Genomic DNA, 16,486 nt, shown 5'->3' with positions numbered 1-16,486 from the left:
CTCTCCAGCAAAGGCTATCATTGGAGTTTTTTATTTTAGCCATTCTGACAGGTGTAAGATGATATCTCAAAGTTGTTTTGATTTGCATTTCCCTGATTGCTAAGGAGGTTGAGCATGACCTTAAGTGTCTTTTGGCCATTTGAACTTCCTCTGCTGAGAATTCTCTGTTCAGTTCAGTGCCCCATTTTTTAATTGGGTTAATTAGCATTTTAAAGTCTAGTTTCCTGAGTTCTCTATATATTTTGGAGATCAGACCTTTGTCTGTTGCGGGGTTGGTGAAGATCTTCTCCCAGTCAGTAGGTTGCCTATTTGTCTTGGTGACAGTGTCCTTTGCTTTACAGAAGCTTCTCAGTTTTAGTAGGTCCCATTTATTCAATGTTGCCCTTAAAGTCTGTGCTGTTGGGGTTACACATAGGAAGCGATCTCCTGTGCCCATCTCCTGTAGGGTACTTCCCACTTTCTCTTCTATCAGGTTCACTGTGTTCTGACTGATAGTGAGGTCTTTAATCCATTTGGACTTGAGTTTTGTGCATGGTGATAGATATGGGTCTATTTTCATTCTTCTACAGGTTGACATCCAGTTATGCCAGCACCATTTGTTAAAAATGCTTTCTTTCTTCCATTGTATACTTTTGGCTCCTTTATCAAAAATGAGGTGTTCATAGGTTTGTGGGTTAAAATTCGGGTCTTCTATACGATTCCATTGGTCAACTTCTCTGTTTTTATGCCAGTACCACACTGTTTTCATCACTGTAGCTCTGTAATAGAGTTTGAAGTCAGGGGTAGTAATGCCTCCAGACAATCCTTTATTGTATAGGATTGTTTTGGCTATCCTGGGTTTTTTGTTTTTCCATATAAAGTTGATTATTGACCTCTCAAGATCTGTGAAGAATTTTGATGGGACCCTGATGGGGATTGCATTGAATCTATAAAATGCCTTTGATAGAATTGCCATTTTTACTATGTTGATCCTCCCAATCCAAGAGCAAGGAAGGTCCTTCCATTTTCTGGTATACTCCTCAATTTCTTTCTTCAATGCCTTAAAGTTCTTCTCAAATAGATCTTTCACTTCCTTGGTTAGAGTTACCCCAAGATATTTTATGCTGTTTGTGGCTATTGTGAAATGTGAAGCTTCTCTGATTTCCCTCTCTGCTTCCATATCCTTTGTGTATAAGAGGGCGACTGATTTTTTGGAGTTTATCTTGTATCCTGCCACATTACTAAAGGTGTTTATCAGCTGTAAAAGTTCTTTGGTGGAGTTTTTGGGGTTGCTTATGTACACTATCATATCATCTGCAAATAACGAAAGTTTAACTTCTTCCTTTCCAATTCGAATCCCTTTGATCCCCTTATGTTGTCTTATTGCTATTGCTAGAACTTCAAGTACTATATTGAAAAGGTATGGCGAGAGTGTACAGCCTTGTCGTGTTCCTGAGTTTGGTGGGATGGCTTTAAGTTTCTCTCCATTTAATTTAATGTTAGCTGTCGGCTTGCTGTATATAGCTTTTATTATATTTAGGTATGACCCTTGTATCCCTAATCTCTCCAAGACTTTTAACATAAATGGATGTTGAATTTTGTCAAATGCTTTTTCAGCATCTAATGAAATGATCATATGGTTTTTTTCTTTCAGTTTATTTATATGCTGGATTACATTGATAGATTTTCGTATGTTGAACCAGCCCTGCATCCCTGGGATGAAGCCTACTTGATCATAATGGATAATTTTCCCAATGTGTTCTTGGATTCGGTTTGCCAGTATTTTGTTGAGAATTTTTGCATCGATGTTCATGAGTGAGATTGGTCTATAATTTTCTTTCTTGGTTGAGTCTTTGTGCGGTTTTGGTATCAGAGTAACTGTAGCTTCATAAAAGGAATTTGGCAATGACACTTCTGTTTCTATATTGTGAAATACATTAAGGAGTATAGGTATTAGGTCTTCTTGGAAGTTCTGGTAGAATTCCGCATTGAAACCATCTGGTCCTGGGCTTTTTTTGGTAGGGAGGTTTTTGATAACCTCTTCTAATTCTTCGCGACTAACAGGTCTATTTAGGTTGTTCGCCTGGTCCTGGTTTAACTTTGGTATATGGTATTTATCTAAAAAAGTGTCCATTTCCTTTACATTTTCCAGTTTTGTGGCATATAGGCTTTTGTAGTAAGATCTAATGATTCTCTGAATTTCCTCTGTGTCTGTGGTTATGTCCCCCTTTTCATTTCTGATCTTATTAATTTGCAAATTCTCTCTCTGCCGTTTGATTAGTTTGGATAGGGGTTTGTCAATCTTGTTGATTTTCTCCAAGAACCAGCTTTTTGTTTCATTGATTCTTTGGATTGTTTCTATTTTGTTGATTTCAGCCCTCAGTTTGATTATTTCCAGTCTTCTACTCCTCCTAGGTGAGTCTGCTTCTTTTTTTTCTAGAGCTTTCAGTTGGGCTGTTAAGTCTCCAATGTGAGCTTTCTCTGTTTTCTTTAAGTGGGCACTTAGTGCTATGAACTTTCCTCTTAGGACTGCTTTCATAGTGTCCCATAAGTTTAAGTATGTTGTTTCTTTATTTTCATTGAATTCCAGGAAGACTTTAATTTCTTTCTTAATTTCTTCCTTAATCCAGGTATGGTTCAGTAGTTGACTGTTCAGTTTCCATGAGTTTGTAGGCTTTTTGGGGGTAGCATTGTTGTTGAATTCTAACTTTAATCCATGGTGATCTGATAAGACACAGGTGGTTACTAATATTTTTTTGTAACTGTGGATGTTTGCTTTGTTACCAACTATGTGGTCGATTTTTGAGAAGGTTCCATGAGCTGCAGAGAAGAAGGTATATTCTTTCCTATTTGGGTGGAATGTTCTATAGATGTCTGTTAAGTCCATTTGATTCATTACCTCCATTAATTCTCTTATTTCTCTGTTAGGTTTCTGTCTGTTTGACCTGTCCATTGGTGAGAGAGGAGTGTTGAAGTCTCTAGTAATTAGTGTGTGGGGTTTGATGGCTGCCTTGAGTTTTAGCAATGTTTCTTTTATGTACGTGGGTGCTTTTAAATTAGGGGCATAGATGTTCAGAATTGAGACTTCATCCTGCTGAACTGTTCCTGTTATGAGTATAAAATGCCCCTCTCCATCTCTTCTGATTGATTTAAGTTTGAAGTCAACTTTGTTAGAGATTAGTATGGCCACACCTGCTTGTTTCTTAGGTCCATTTGCTTGATAAGCCTTTTCCCAGCCCTTTACTCTGAGTAGGTGCCTGTCTTTGTGGTTGAGGTGGGTTTCTTGTAAACAGCAGAATGTTGGATCCTGTTTTCGTATCCAATCTCTTAGCCTGTGCCTTTTAATAGGTGAGTTGAGTCCATTGACATTAAGTGATATTAATGACCAGTGGATGTTAACTCCGGTCATTTTTTTAGTCGTAGAGTTTGTGTGTTTCCCTTCTTTGATTTGTGTTGGTGAAGGGTCTCTAGATGTCTGAGTTATTGTAGTCATTGTTGGACTCCTTGGTTAGTGATTTTCCTTCTATTACTTTCTGTAAGGCTGGATTTGTGGCTGCGTATTGTTTGAATTTGTTTTTATCCTGGAAAATTTTATTTTCTCCATTTATAGTGAACGAAAGTTTGGCTGGGTATAGTAATCTGGGCTTGCATCCATGGTCTCTTAGTTTCTGAAGTACATCTATCCAGGACCTTCTGGCTTTCATGGTTTCCATGGAGAAGTCAGGTGTAAGTCTGATAGGTTTACCTTTATAAGTAATTTGGCCTTTTTCCTTTGCAGCTCTTAATATTCTTTACTTATTCTGTATGCTTTGTGTTTTGATAATTATATGGCGAGGGGATGTTCTTTTTTGATCCAGCCTATTCGGTGTTCTGTATGCTTCTTGAACCTTCATAGGTACATCTGTCTTCAGGTTGGGAAAGTTTTCTTCTATAATTTTATTAAATATATTTTCTGGACCATTGAGCTGCACTTCTTCTCCTTCTTCTACTCCTATTATTCTTAGGTTTGGTCTTTTTATTGTGTCCCATATTTCCTGAATATTTTGTGATGAGAGTTTGTTGGACTTGCTGTTTTCTTTGATCAGAGTGTTTATTTTCTCTATGGTATCTTCAGAATCTGATATTCTTTCTTCTATCTCTTGTATTCTGTTGGTTATGCTTGTTTCTGTAGACTCTGTTTGTTTACTTAAATTTTCCATGTCCAGCCGGCCCTCTGTTTGTGTTTTCTTCTTTGCCTCCATTTCAGTTTTCACGTCTTGCACCGTTTCCATTATCTGTTTGATTGTTTTTCCTTGGTTTTCTAGGGTATCATTCACTGATTTATTCAGTTCTTCAAACTTTCTGTTATATTTCTCATCCATTTCTATAAGGGCATTTTTTACATGCTGTTTAAGGCGTCAATCACTTTCATGAAGTCAACCTTTTCTACTTCTTCTTGATTAAGGTGTTCATGTCCTCCCGTTGTGAGGTCGCTGGTTTCTGGTGGCTTCATGTTGCTTTTCAGCTTGTTGGACGAATTCTTGCCTTGGCGTCTACCCATCTCTTCTTCCAAATGCTCCCTTATGGATCTTCTTTACCGGATCAGGTCTCCTTGCCTACCCAATGCTGGATCTCCCCAACGTTGTCTCTCCCCAATGCTGGGTCTCCCCAAGGCTGGGTCTCCTGGCGCCGAGAGATCAGGCCTCCGTGCTGATGGGCAGGTGGCAAACAAAGCGCCTACCCTGCTTGGTGCAGGCAGGCCAAAGAAACAAAGGAACTCCCGCCTGCTTGGGTGCCCCGAGGATTCGGAACCAGTGCCCAGACAGGCTGGGCTGGGTGATGTTATGTGCAGAAAGAGGGCGGTGGGGCAAATTGGGGAGGGTTCTGGATGGAAGCTGGGTGGGCTAGGAAGAAAGAGGAGGTATGCAGGGAGTGGGGGCCCTGCCGAGAGCTCAAGAAAGAGAGGGGGCCAAGGAAGCTCTGAACTCCCCTTCCCGGGCTGGCGCCGCAGGGTCAGAAACTCACCCCAACGCTGGGTCTCCTGGCGCCAAGAGATCAGGCCTCCGTGCTGGTGGGCAGGTCGCAAACAAAGCGCCTACCCTGCTTGGTGCAGGCAGACCATAGAAACAAAGAGACTCCCGCCCGCTTGGGTGCCCCGAGGATTGGGAACCAGTGCCTCAGCTCTGTGGTCCGCCGCGCACTCTCACCGGTGCAAGAGAATCCTGATTCGCCTAAAATTTCTTAATTTAACAAAAATATTTTAGTTTCTTCTAAACAGTAAATATTCCAGGTTCCTTATCATTCACAGCTGAAGTCTTACCTGTTTGCCACAGTCTCCTATTAGACACTACTCATTAGCTTGGCATCTGTTCCATGCAGTGCAGATAAAGCCCTGTGAAGGAAATGAATGCTAGAATCCACACACAGTTTGGAAACCCCTAGACATCTCCTGTTTTTGACATCCCAGGGATTTCTTTATTTTCCGGCTCCCTCAACTTTGCAGTCTAACATCACAGAACACTTTCTGGATTTCAATTACCAGAAAAAGTCTCAAGTATTCTCAACTTTGAATGTGCATAAAAATCACCTGGAGGTTGGGAAAAACACGAGTCTATTTCAGAAGGTCAAGAGGAAATGCTACTCTGCATTTCCATATGCTTTCAGATGACACTGGGATTGTTGGAAACCACATTGTGACAAATAAGCATCAAATCTAGAAGTAGAAGTGGCTTCTACATTGAAAATGTATTGCTAAAAATGTGTTACTGAGAAAAGTAATTTTTAAACTTCAGAGTATTTCGTTGTTTTACCAAATTCTTTCACTGGTTTTTCTCACAGTCAACCGTATTGCAATTGTTGCTTTGTTATGATTTTTTTCAGAATATGCATAATCTGTTCAAATATTTTTATATAAGCAATGACTCAACTGTTTACATTCTCCAACAATCCCTCAGCAGTAGTGATAATTACCTTTAGAATGCTGAGTGGAAGTCAATATTCTGTTGCCCCAGTAGTAAGACTCTTTGGGTTCCCATGAAAACAGTCTGTTCATTCCTAGCATATTCCTTCACTCATTTGTTTCTTCTGCTCAAACTCAGATAAATCCAGGCATGCAGCAAAGAAAAATATGGAACCAACTGATCACCTGTTTTAATAAGGAAATCTACATGGCTTTTATAGGCAGTCCCTTGTTCCTCACTCCAGAACTTAAGCTTGGTGTTTTATCTTAATTTGGTTGTCTTAGCTATATGCATTTAGTTAGAAAATTTACCTGAAATTTTTAATAGCACTAATTAAGTTTAATATAGCATCTTTAGCATTTATTTGATATTTGCATTATGGGCAAATATTGTGGCAGAATGAAGGACAGGTATAGAATAAGATGATTAATGTCACAATTCTGGTCATTTAAAAGGAGAATTTCCTGGCGAGGATACATATGTTTTTTTAAGATTCATGTTGTAAGAAAGTAATTTGGATAATAATCAGTATTTCAATCCTTCTTTTATAGGAATTAAGTCAGATGCTCTCAGAAACTCCACCAGTTTGGAAGGGATCATCAAAGCTCTTTAGAAATCTTAAAGAAAGAGGTAAGTTAACCTTAGTCTGTGCCTTGGTGCCTGTGCATCTTAATATTGGCATGGATTAAAATTGTATGTGGAGAGAGAGAGAGATACACATATATGCCACCAAATGCAAATGTTTCTGGGTAAGTAATAGTATTTTGGTATAGTGTGATTAAGGATGGTATTACCACTATATACATACACAAATATATATACTTCATGACCTCTTTAGCTTCATCATTTTCAAACACACTGAAAAAAATTTACATTTGCTCATAGAACATACTTTTCAAAAATATTAGGTCTTCAAGTATTAATTTTCTTCATTTCATTTTGTATCTAGGAAATAATTGTTACTTCTCCACTAAGTGATATACAAGGTTAACCTGTGCTACATCATGCCCTGATTAAAAGAAAAGAAAAAGTAAAAGATATCTTTGCAGTTTTTGTCTATAATATTTCCCCAATTTTCTTCACGTAATATGAATGAAAGAGATGCTTTTTTATTGTGGATATTTTTTAGACTTAAATACTGGAATCGGGTATATTAAAATACTCCTTGGAGATCTGGGCATGGTGATAGATTTCACTGATCTCAGCTTCTCTGTAGCCTGAAGAGGGAGGATTTTAAGGGTTTTTTTCTATTTTTGTATTGATTTTTATTGAGCTTTACATTTTTCTCTGCTCTCCTCCCAAATTAGACTGCATAGCAAAGACATCTCAAAACAGAAAATACTCTTAGAAATTTTGTTCATGTTTTAGAGTGAGTTAATAGCACTGGGAATGTTCAAAACTCAAAAGGATTAGGTAAGTGTAATGAATTTTTTTTGCCTTAATATATCTTATGAGAAAATAAATGGATCAATATAATTTGAAAACAGTGCATACAAGAAAGAAATATTTTTTATCTAAGCAAAGGTTAGCCTGGAAGGCCTACCCCTCCACATGTTATATGCATTTTTTATGTTTCCTGTCTGTTTTTGTTTATTTCCAGGGGTGAATATTCATTTAGCACTGTTCAGAATAACTCTCTGCAGTGTTGGAAGTGTTCATGTTTCTCTTCTATTTTGTATAGACACCATTGGTCAGTTATGATTATTGAGCTCTTCAAATGTTGCTAAAGTAACTAAGAATATAATTTTATTTGTATTAGTCTAAATTTAAATAACTGCACCTGCCCATTGATTACCTACAGGAAACTTTATATCTGTCTCATATTGTTGATAGTAGCAAAATCATTAAACCATGGTCTTATAAGAGTTTAGAACCAGCTTGCTAAGTGGTTGAGAGATACTGAACTACTTGATTTACATATATATATATGTATTTATATATTATATATGTATGCACGTGTGTGTGTGTATGTACACACATGCCCACAAACATTACGTGGTCGGAAATCTTTAAAGCTAAATCTTTAAAGTTACTAAATAATAATTTAAAACTGATTTTATCTTTTTAGCTATAACTCAGTAAAAAAATTCAGCAGCTTTTCATAAAAGCAGTATGTAATAACACTTATATCAAGAAATAGTAATTTAGCAATGTCATGTTTTTATGGAAATTCTTAAATTTTTTAATTGAATTTTTAAAACCTAGTTGTCATCTCTTCTTCCTTCCTCTCTACTACTCAAGACAAGGTCTCTTTAAATAGCCCAAAGCTGTCCTTGAACTTACAGTCCTCCTGCCTCTTGATTACGTGTAATTTAGTTGACATGTTCTTTATCCTGTACTTGTAAAAACTACCATTGCTATATAGTAGCATTTAACTTTATGTTGTTGTCTGTCCTACTTAAGTTAGCCTTAAGTAGACTGAAGGGTTGATCTTCTCATTTTCTTCTGGTTTTCTATGTTTATAGTTAGAAAGCATTGTGAATCTATAATTCATCTGCAGCAGTATTTTCTTTTCTCCTTGACCTTTTTCTTTTCAGCTATATCATTTTGTTCTCTCCTCCTGTGTGAATATTAATCCAACTCAGTAGCCAAGTTAGCCCTACCAAAAAATGTCTGCTATGACCCTCTTAATAATAAACTGTTTAATAACAGTCTTCCTGTTAATTAAACCTTTCGTAAGGTTAATCTTGAATTAGTCATAGTAATTATATGGCTTTAAAGTCCCTTATATCAGCTGTAATACTTTGTCACCTACTAAGTGAATTGGAACAAAAGAGGACACTTAGATAGTTGTAACTCTACAGCCACTGACTGTTTCAGAACCTCTCTCCCAGAACGTTCTTGCAGTCATCCAGAACTATGTCTCTAGGTCACATATTCTAGTATAAACAGGAGACAATGTTTTCCCAGCCTAGTGCGCAGTTACCTTCATGGCCCTGACAAACTGCGTGGTGGGGACTCCTAGTCTCTTTGTTCTAGACAAAGAGTTAGTGAAGCTTCAAAGGACATCAGATAAGTGAAGAGGTAAAGTCCACGATGTATTGAAGGGTGTTTTTTTTTTTAATACCTTTAACCAAACATCAAGATTGATTGCAATGTAGGTAAATATTGCAGACTTATTCCTGAACTTAATTATTTCAGTCTTTTCTTAGTCAGCTACACTATTAATTCTAGCTTTAACAATACGAAAGAGTAGCCTAGAAGTGGAAAATGCAGTAACAGAATGTGTATTTATTTACTTCATGCACAAAATGGGTAAGATTTGTAATTATGGGATACAGAGAGCTCGGTATGCAGAAAACATAAAGTGAGGACCACTGAGCTAAAGAAAGAAACCCTTAGAGTCAGTTAAGAGTACAAGCTGTTATAAAGGTACTGAGGGGCCATTTGACAGCAAAAGATTGGTAAGTGTATTTTTTGTTTTTGAATGTTATACATCAAATTTCTAAGCAAGTAAATATGTTTTATTCAAGTGTTACTAAAAAGTGACTAAGTTATTTATAGCATTTCTGACCGTTTTATGTCAGTTTCATAGAGTAACAACAAGAACAAGTTTAAAAGTTAAACTATAAATAAATATAACATGTTGTTTCTTATTGCCAGCATATTTATCATGAATGAGCATTTTGTAGGAATTTTCATAGAGGCATGTGAAAAATTTAAATAAAATGAATTTTTCAACATTTGCAATGATTTTATAATATTGGAGTTTTATTTAAACAATATTTAGCAGATACCTCAAAACTACTAATAGTTTTTATTGTATACAACATTTAGCTTTTATGTTTGTGAAATATAAGTTAATATTTTATAAGGCATAATTGATACTGTTTTCTTCTAGGTGTGATTTCTTATACTGAGTATCTTTTTCTTTTATGTATTTTAACAAGTAAGTATACTCATTAAATTTATTTCTAAATGTATTTTCCTTATGATCTTAAAAATGTGTCTTTCTTGGCATACTGTTGGAAATTACCTCGTGTGTATGTCGGCTGTTGTACAGATTCATGTCTAATTATCACAGGAAAATGTCAAGTACAACATTGTCAGAGTCAAAACCCTATATATCTTGGCTTGTGACAATAATAAAATTTTCATAAATTATGACTATAGTACTCTTTGGGGTTTAAGCTACATGAGACCTTAAAGATCAGAACTTATAATTTATAAAGGCTCTATTATATGCACTTAAACCAGGTTTTCTGCAAGTTTAATGTGAAAGAGTAGAAGGTCTTGAGTCTCCTAACTGCTGGGGAGCCTGTCCCGATACCCACCATTGTCCCCTGCAGTGGCTCGCGCGCTCCCTGGCACATCATGCAGCAGTGTTTGTGAAATACTAGAGCTCTGCTTGACTTTGTTCTCATCCACAAGAGGAAACTGTGTGCTGTACTCACTGAACCTTGGGCACCTGGCCTTTCCATTTTGGCCTCGAACCCCAGGGAGGAAGCCCTGCTCTTTGAGCCCCCAGTGCTTCTCTCAACACTGAGCCGAGAACCATTCAGGTTCCTCTTGAAACACTAACGAGCCCTTAATTGGCCCCACTCTTCAAGTAGCTTTCTCCCCCTTCTCTTTTTTTTTTTTTAACTTTTTTTTTATTGAGAAAAGAAAAAAAAAAACAAATTTCCTCCTCCTCCCAGCCTCCCATTTCCCTCCCCCTCCTCCCACCCTTCTCCCCCTCCCCCCACTCCTTTCCCCCTCCCTCTCCAGCCCAAAGAGCAGTCAGATTTCCCTGCCCTGTGGTAAGTCTTAGGTCCTCCCCCCTCCCTGCATTTCTAGGAAGGTGAACATCCAAACTGGCTAGGCTCCCACAAAGCCAGCACATTAAGTAGGTTCAAAACCCCGTGCCATTGTCCTTGGCTTCTCATCAGCCCTCATTGTTCGCCATGCTCAGAGAGTCCAGTTTTATCCCATGCTTTTTCAGTCACAGTTCAGCTGGCCTTGGTGAGCTCCCAATAGATCAGCTCCACTGTCTCAGTGGGTGGGTGCTCCCCTCGTGGTCCCGACTTCTTTGCTCATGTTCTCCCTCCTTCTGCTCCTCATCGGGACCTTGGGAGCTCAGTCCAGTGCTCCAGTGTGGGTCTCTGTCTCAGTCTCCATCCATCACCAGATGAAGGTTCTATGATGATATGCAAGATATTCGTCAGTATTGCTCTAGGATTTGATCATTTCAGGTTCCCCATCCTCAGCTGCCCAAGGAACTAACTGGGGACCTCGGCTTGGGTATCTGGGAGCCACTCTAGGTTCAAGTCTCTTGCCAACCCTAAGGTGGCTCCCTTAACTAAGAACCGTGCTTCCGTGCTCCCCCATCCAACCTTCCTTCATCCCAATCCTCCCCCTTCCCCAAGCTCCCCCCATTTTCCCCCTCTCCCCCCTCTCTCCCCATCTCCCCTTACCCCCATCCCACCCCACCCCCAAGATCTCAATTTTCTCCCCGGCAATCCCTTCATCATGCTTTATTTTCTTCATAGAACTTAGATTATTTGAAATTACTGGTTTATGTGGTCAGTCTTGTGATGGCTGTGAAAAGTCTGTAATTACTAAATGTTACTCTTTTGGGCCATCTATATCAAGAACAATGTCTCATTCATAGTATTCTTTCAGAAGCCAACTAATGAAGATAAAAAGAAAGAATATTAGAATATCACTTTAGGAGATTTCAGATGAGGACATATGTGTAGATGTATACAAATAAGAGCATTAGTAAAACTCATTTTAAAATTTGATTTCTATGCTTAAAAATGTTATACTACTGTGATAATCTTACTTTAGTTATAAGTGATATATAAAGGGTAGGTGTGAACATGTGAATACTTGTTTATATCAAAATTTAACATAGCTTATTCCCATAATGAAATTAAATTTTTAGTGTTGGAAAATAAATGCTCTGCCATTGTTAGTAGGGCCAGCTGGGATTGAGCCAGCTAGAACACTAGCGACAGTGCCAGTCTAGGCTGTGATGATGATCCTGCCGTGAAACCACAATGTCGAGAGGCACATCAAAGATGAATTTACATTTGTCTTTGGACACAAAATTGCAAGTTATAAATATTTAAATAAGCTTAGTGATGGTGAATTAAGAAGGACACTGTTGGTTAAGAAGCCACTTAGAAGGGGCAGGGTGTTGTGAGGGGTTAAGGCAAACACATAATCAGCTCGCTTACTATAGACTGGTTAAATTGTCTAGTGCAATGACATTTCCTAAGAGTGTCTCAGGAAAATTATGGGAAGTCACATGATTAGAATTAATATAAGTATAAGACGAAACTATGGAGAAGTGGCCATATTATCTGTGGTATGGGCCTGTGAGTGCTTCCTTCTGGCCTTTAGTCATTTTGCCTTCTAAGTAGTGCTTATAAAGGTTCATTTTACATATATTTTCTTCAAAATCTTTTAAAAATATAAAATATTTGATCTTCAGGCAAGCTTTATTTATTAAAATACAACTGAACTATCACTACAATAAGGAACTGGCTTCCATTTCTGATATTTCCAGAGGTGGCTATGATGGGTTAAGCAAGTAGGGTTATCTGCTCTTGGCAAAGGTCAGAATTTCCTATCAAGGTAGCAAGTTTATTAGTTGGATAGGGGGAACATTTAGATTTCTTCTAGCCATTTCAGAGGAAACGGTGAATTCTTGTCCAAAGGCATTGTGCACTGAACCTCTCCTTGAAAGATAATCCAAGTTTTTCTTCCATCCAGGTTTTCTTGTTTATAGAAACCAAAACAAAAGACAACACCAATAAATAAATAAATAAATAAACAAACAAATAAATAAATAAAAGCATCGGCATCCAGAAAAGAATCATAAAATTAAGTCAGCACATAAGACATGAATCTTCCTCAAAATAAACTTGTTCCTTGGATTTGGGAGTGCTTCAATTACACATTAAAGCATAGTATAAAAGTTTCTGTTTTTTTGAAGCTTCTAGAAGTTTAACCACAAATTTGTTCCCTCTCATGATCACATTTATTCCACAGGTGATTTTAGTCTAATTTTTCTGAAGACTTTAAACTGGTGCATTGTGCTGTATTTTTACTCTCTTCTGCTACTTCAAGTAGTTGAACATACAGAAAAAAATTCAAATGTAGAGACCTCTTAGTTCTTTTTTAACAAGTAGGCAGAAATGTGAATATTTGTTTATAGAGGGATGGAGTCAAATATTTCCTTTGATGCTATGCAGTAAATAGCAGTAAAGTACTTAGAAAGCTTATGATCAGTTCTGATTCTATGTCTGAAATACATGAGGCAGAAATATGTGTCCTTCAGTGTAACTTTCACTGTATTTAACTTATAGTAACATGTTGCTTTTTCTCTATTGGTTATTTTTTGCAGTCTATGTATCTGTTGAATGTTCTTTTTTTTCTGGCAGAGCCTCATGCAGGGTTTAGAATAGCTTTCAACATGTTTGACACTGATGGAAATGAGATGGTGGATAAAAAAGAATTTTTGGTGGTAGGTACATGATATACTGCGTTTTCTAATAACTGAATATTGCTCACTGATACGTTATGTTTTTGTGTTATTGGGACTATTACTACAAAGTGATCTTTCACCTGAATCTAATAAGCAAGTATATACCTCAAGTAATGTTTACCTTATGGAAGCATAAATTATATTGAGTTTTTAAAGATGAATATAGCTAAAAGTTTGGAATTTGTCAGACACTTTGTACTTGATGGGTAATACACAGTTCTGAGATTATGTTTGTCCCGCTAATACTCCGTTGCTGTCAAACTGGCCACCTTGTTGCAGCTCTTTACCGTAGGAACTTCTCTTTTTATCAGTTCGAGCTCACTTTCCCTTTCCTTTCCTCTTCCTTCACTGTTACCTTATATTTTAGGTGTGCTGACCCACTTGCCTGCACACTTGCTTTCCTTCGACCAAGAGCTTTGATCTCTGGCCCTCTTCTTCTGCTACTCGTTTTCCCATCTCTCCTCTTGTTTTTCCTTTTACTTCTGTGTCTTACATCTGTTCTGTGGCAAAAATGCTTTTGCTGGTTTTCACTTTTCTGAAATAAAAAGTAATGTTAATTTATTTTTTAGAGTAGCAAAATCTTCTATTAATATCAGTGTTCAGTTCCATCTTTTTGTGTCTTATGTTTAGAAGTAAGAAAAAGGTGGCATATAAAGGGCTCTTTTTTTTTCCAGAACAGACCTATTTAATAGAATAATTTTGAACAAGTGTTCTTAATCAACACTGACTTTTGGAAATCCCATTTCTTAAAAGCTCTTTATGCACGTGTCTTTTGAAATGTTGTCTGCATGTGGGATGGGAAAATGAAATAAAATTGAGATTGCTGTCTAAATTTCATAGACAAGAATGATGAACTATCCAGAAAATTGGTTTAAAAAATTGTGTGTGTGATAGAAAGATCTCTGCAAACATCACGGCCAGCAGAGTAATGATCAGCCTGAGACAAGAAGGAAGTTCAACATGACTCAGTAGCCAGTGTTGGTTCAAACTTCAAGAGTCTGATACCAGGCAGGTTATTTTAGCCATATTGAAGCACATCACAATTTGTAAAAAGTTTCCTGGTGAAAATTAACCCAGTCCTATGAGCAAAATAAAGCTTAAGTCATGACTACATCAAAACTCTTTGTAAAGTGCATGTGACCTTCCCCATAAAGATGGGTTCTATAGATTGACCACGTGTGCCTTAAGGGTCATTGGAGGATCTGGTGTGGCCTGGCCATACAGATAGGACAAAGGTCATCAGGCAATTAGCCACATCCATGTCCAACTGTCTGGGTGGAAAATTGGTTATCTTTTAAACATCAAAACGTCTCTTCCTTTGAAGAGAGACAACCCTGTGTGTTTAACATTCTTAGTGTTCATCTGTGAGCACAAGGAGCTCATGTCCTCTACAGTAAAAGAAGTGGGAGCAGGCTTCCATTTTAAAACCACAGAATTTAAAGAATATTACTAGCTGACATTTACTTAGAAATAATAGGCAAAGTGCTAGGTAATTAGTTGTGGTATTTATTTTATATTTTATATAGCACTCCATAAGGCAAGGAGTAAGGAGTGTTCCTTATGTTCCAGGTACAGAAAATGAACCTCAGAGAATGAACTCATCTGAGGAATGATATCAGCAGTCTACTGTCTACAGAGCAGTTACTGCGAGAACTTGTCCTTTGTTCCTACATAAACTAACTAGAGCAGTAGGAGTTGAGTGGCCTAAATGACAGTGAGACCAAAGCTGAACTCTGACAGATTCCTGGAGGACTGCTTCCATGTTCTCTACAGCCCAACAGGCTCCATCTCTGTCTAGGCCTCAGACTCCCTGTCTTTGTGTCATGGAGATCAAGGGAAACTGAAACATTAGACACATTGAACTCAGCTGTGAATTGCCAGTACCAAAGAATGTGGTTTTCTTGTGAAAATGTAACTAGAGTAGTTTAAATGTTGACTAAACTATTTTTCCTTATTTTTAGGATGTACTTAGCATAGAGAATTATGTAGGTATCTCAAAATTCTGATGGAATTCGATTCCTGATTTATTTCCTTATAGCTTCAGGAGATATTCAGGAAAAAAAATGAGAAGAGAGAAACTAAAGGAGATGAAGAGAAACGTGCGCTGCTGGTAAGACATACTTTATGGTAGTTTCAGGTGGGTTTTTCCAGGTGAGAATTATGTTTTACATGTTGAAACAGTGTAACATTTAGAATTTGGATCTTTTCCTTTATTAAAAGTTTCCTGAGGTTTAATTAGTAAAATTACTTCAGTATCTTAATCATCAATATCAATATTTGTGTTAAATATTGATATTAAATATCTGTATCCACAGTCATACTCATTAAATCATTTCATCCATACTGTTGTTATCTGTGAGATTTGAAGGGTATATATCATATAATAGATTAATAAGATCATTATGCATGTAAAAATTTAAAGGTGAATATGCAAAGGTTTAATTATGTGAATGGATTTAATGATAATGTTACATAATGAGTGGTAAATATAAGGAAATAAGGTAGACTTTCTGCATCTCTAAGAAGTAGTATAAATTCTTTTTCTGGGTTACATACTAGTGCTTTGTTCTAAAGTTAGAATTGACAATATTTTATCTTCTCAGTCTTCATTTTATTTGTCCCAATATTTCAGTCTTGATAATAGGCCAGTTTACATAATAAAAACTGGCCCTAAGTACTTACTGTCAAATGCAAGGCTAGCTGCTTTTCATGGATTTTGTCAATCTATTCAACAATCTTCCTGTTGTACATAATTAAGGATGAGGAAGCTGATTGTTATAAAGTTTAAATATCTTATCTACAGCTATAATACTGTTCAATGAAAAAGTCACAATTTGAGCCTGTGGTGGCCAGCTCTGAATTCTGTACTTTTATCCATCTTCAGTTACCCATTTGCTACTTAAAAATATCAGAAATTGTTTTGTTGATGTATAACAGGAATTTAACTAGAAGTATCAATTCTAGTTATTAGCAATTTTTTCAGATATATACACCGGATAACAAAGGGAAAGAAGAACAGGAAAATACAACACACAACACATGGGAGTAAGCTACAGTGTCAACACAAAAGCCAGGATGAAGGGCTCTGGGACAC

The 16,486-nt window shown here is 37.1% G+C and overlaps 1 protein-coding gene across 2 annotated transcripts in view; it reads left to right on the top strand.

Annotated features, from left to right (window-relative positions):
• The window catches only part of Micu3 (mitochondrial calcium uptake family member 3), an 83,486-nt gene that overhangs the window by 41,173 nt on the left and 25,827 nt on the right, over positions 1-16,486 (top strand). For both annotated transcript variants that reach the window (XM_041644477.1, XM_041644475.1), the window contains exons 4-7: positions 6,470-6,548; positions 9,760-9,807; positions 13,289-13,371; positions 15,431-15,502. In XM_041644477.1, the coding sequence (XP_041500411.1) occupies positions 6,470-6,548; positions 9,760-9,807; positions 13,289-13,371; positions 15,431-15,502 (282 nt within the window). The remainder of the gene's footprint in view (positions 1-6,469; positions 6,549-9,759; positions 9,808-13,288; positions 13,372-15,430; positions 15,503-16,486) is intronic.

Source organism: Microtus oregoni, unplaced genomic scaffold, assembly GCF_018167655.1.
Source record: "Microtus oregoni isolate MIOR12 unplaced genomic scaffold, Mior012 000096F_ref0000112, whole genome shotgun sequence".
NCBI lineage: Eukaryota > Metazoa > Chordata > Mammalia > Rodentia > Cricetidae > Microtus > Microtus oregoni.
Note: the sequence above shows the minus strand (reverse complement) of the source record. Positions and strands in the feature narration are given on the sequence as shown.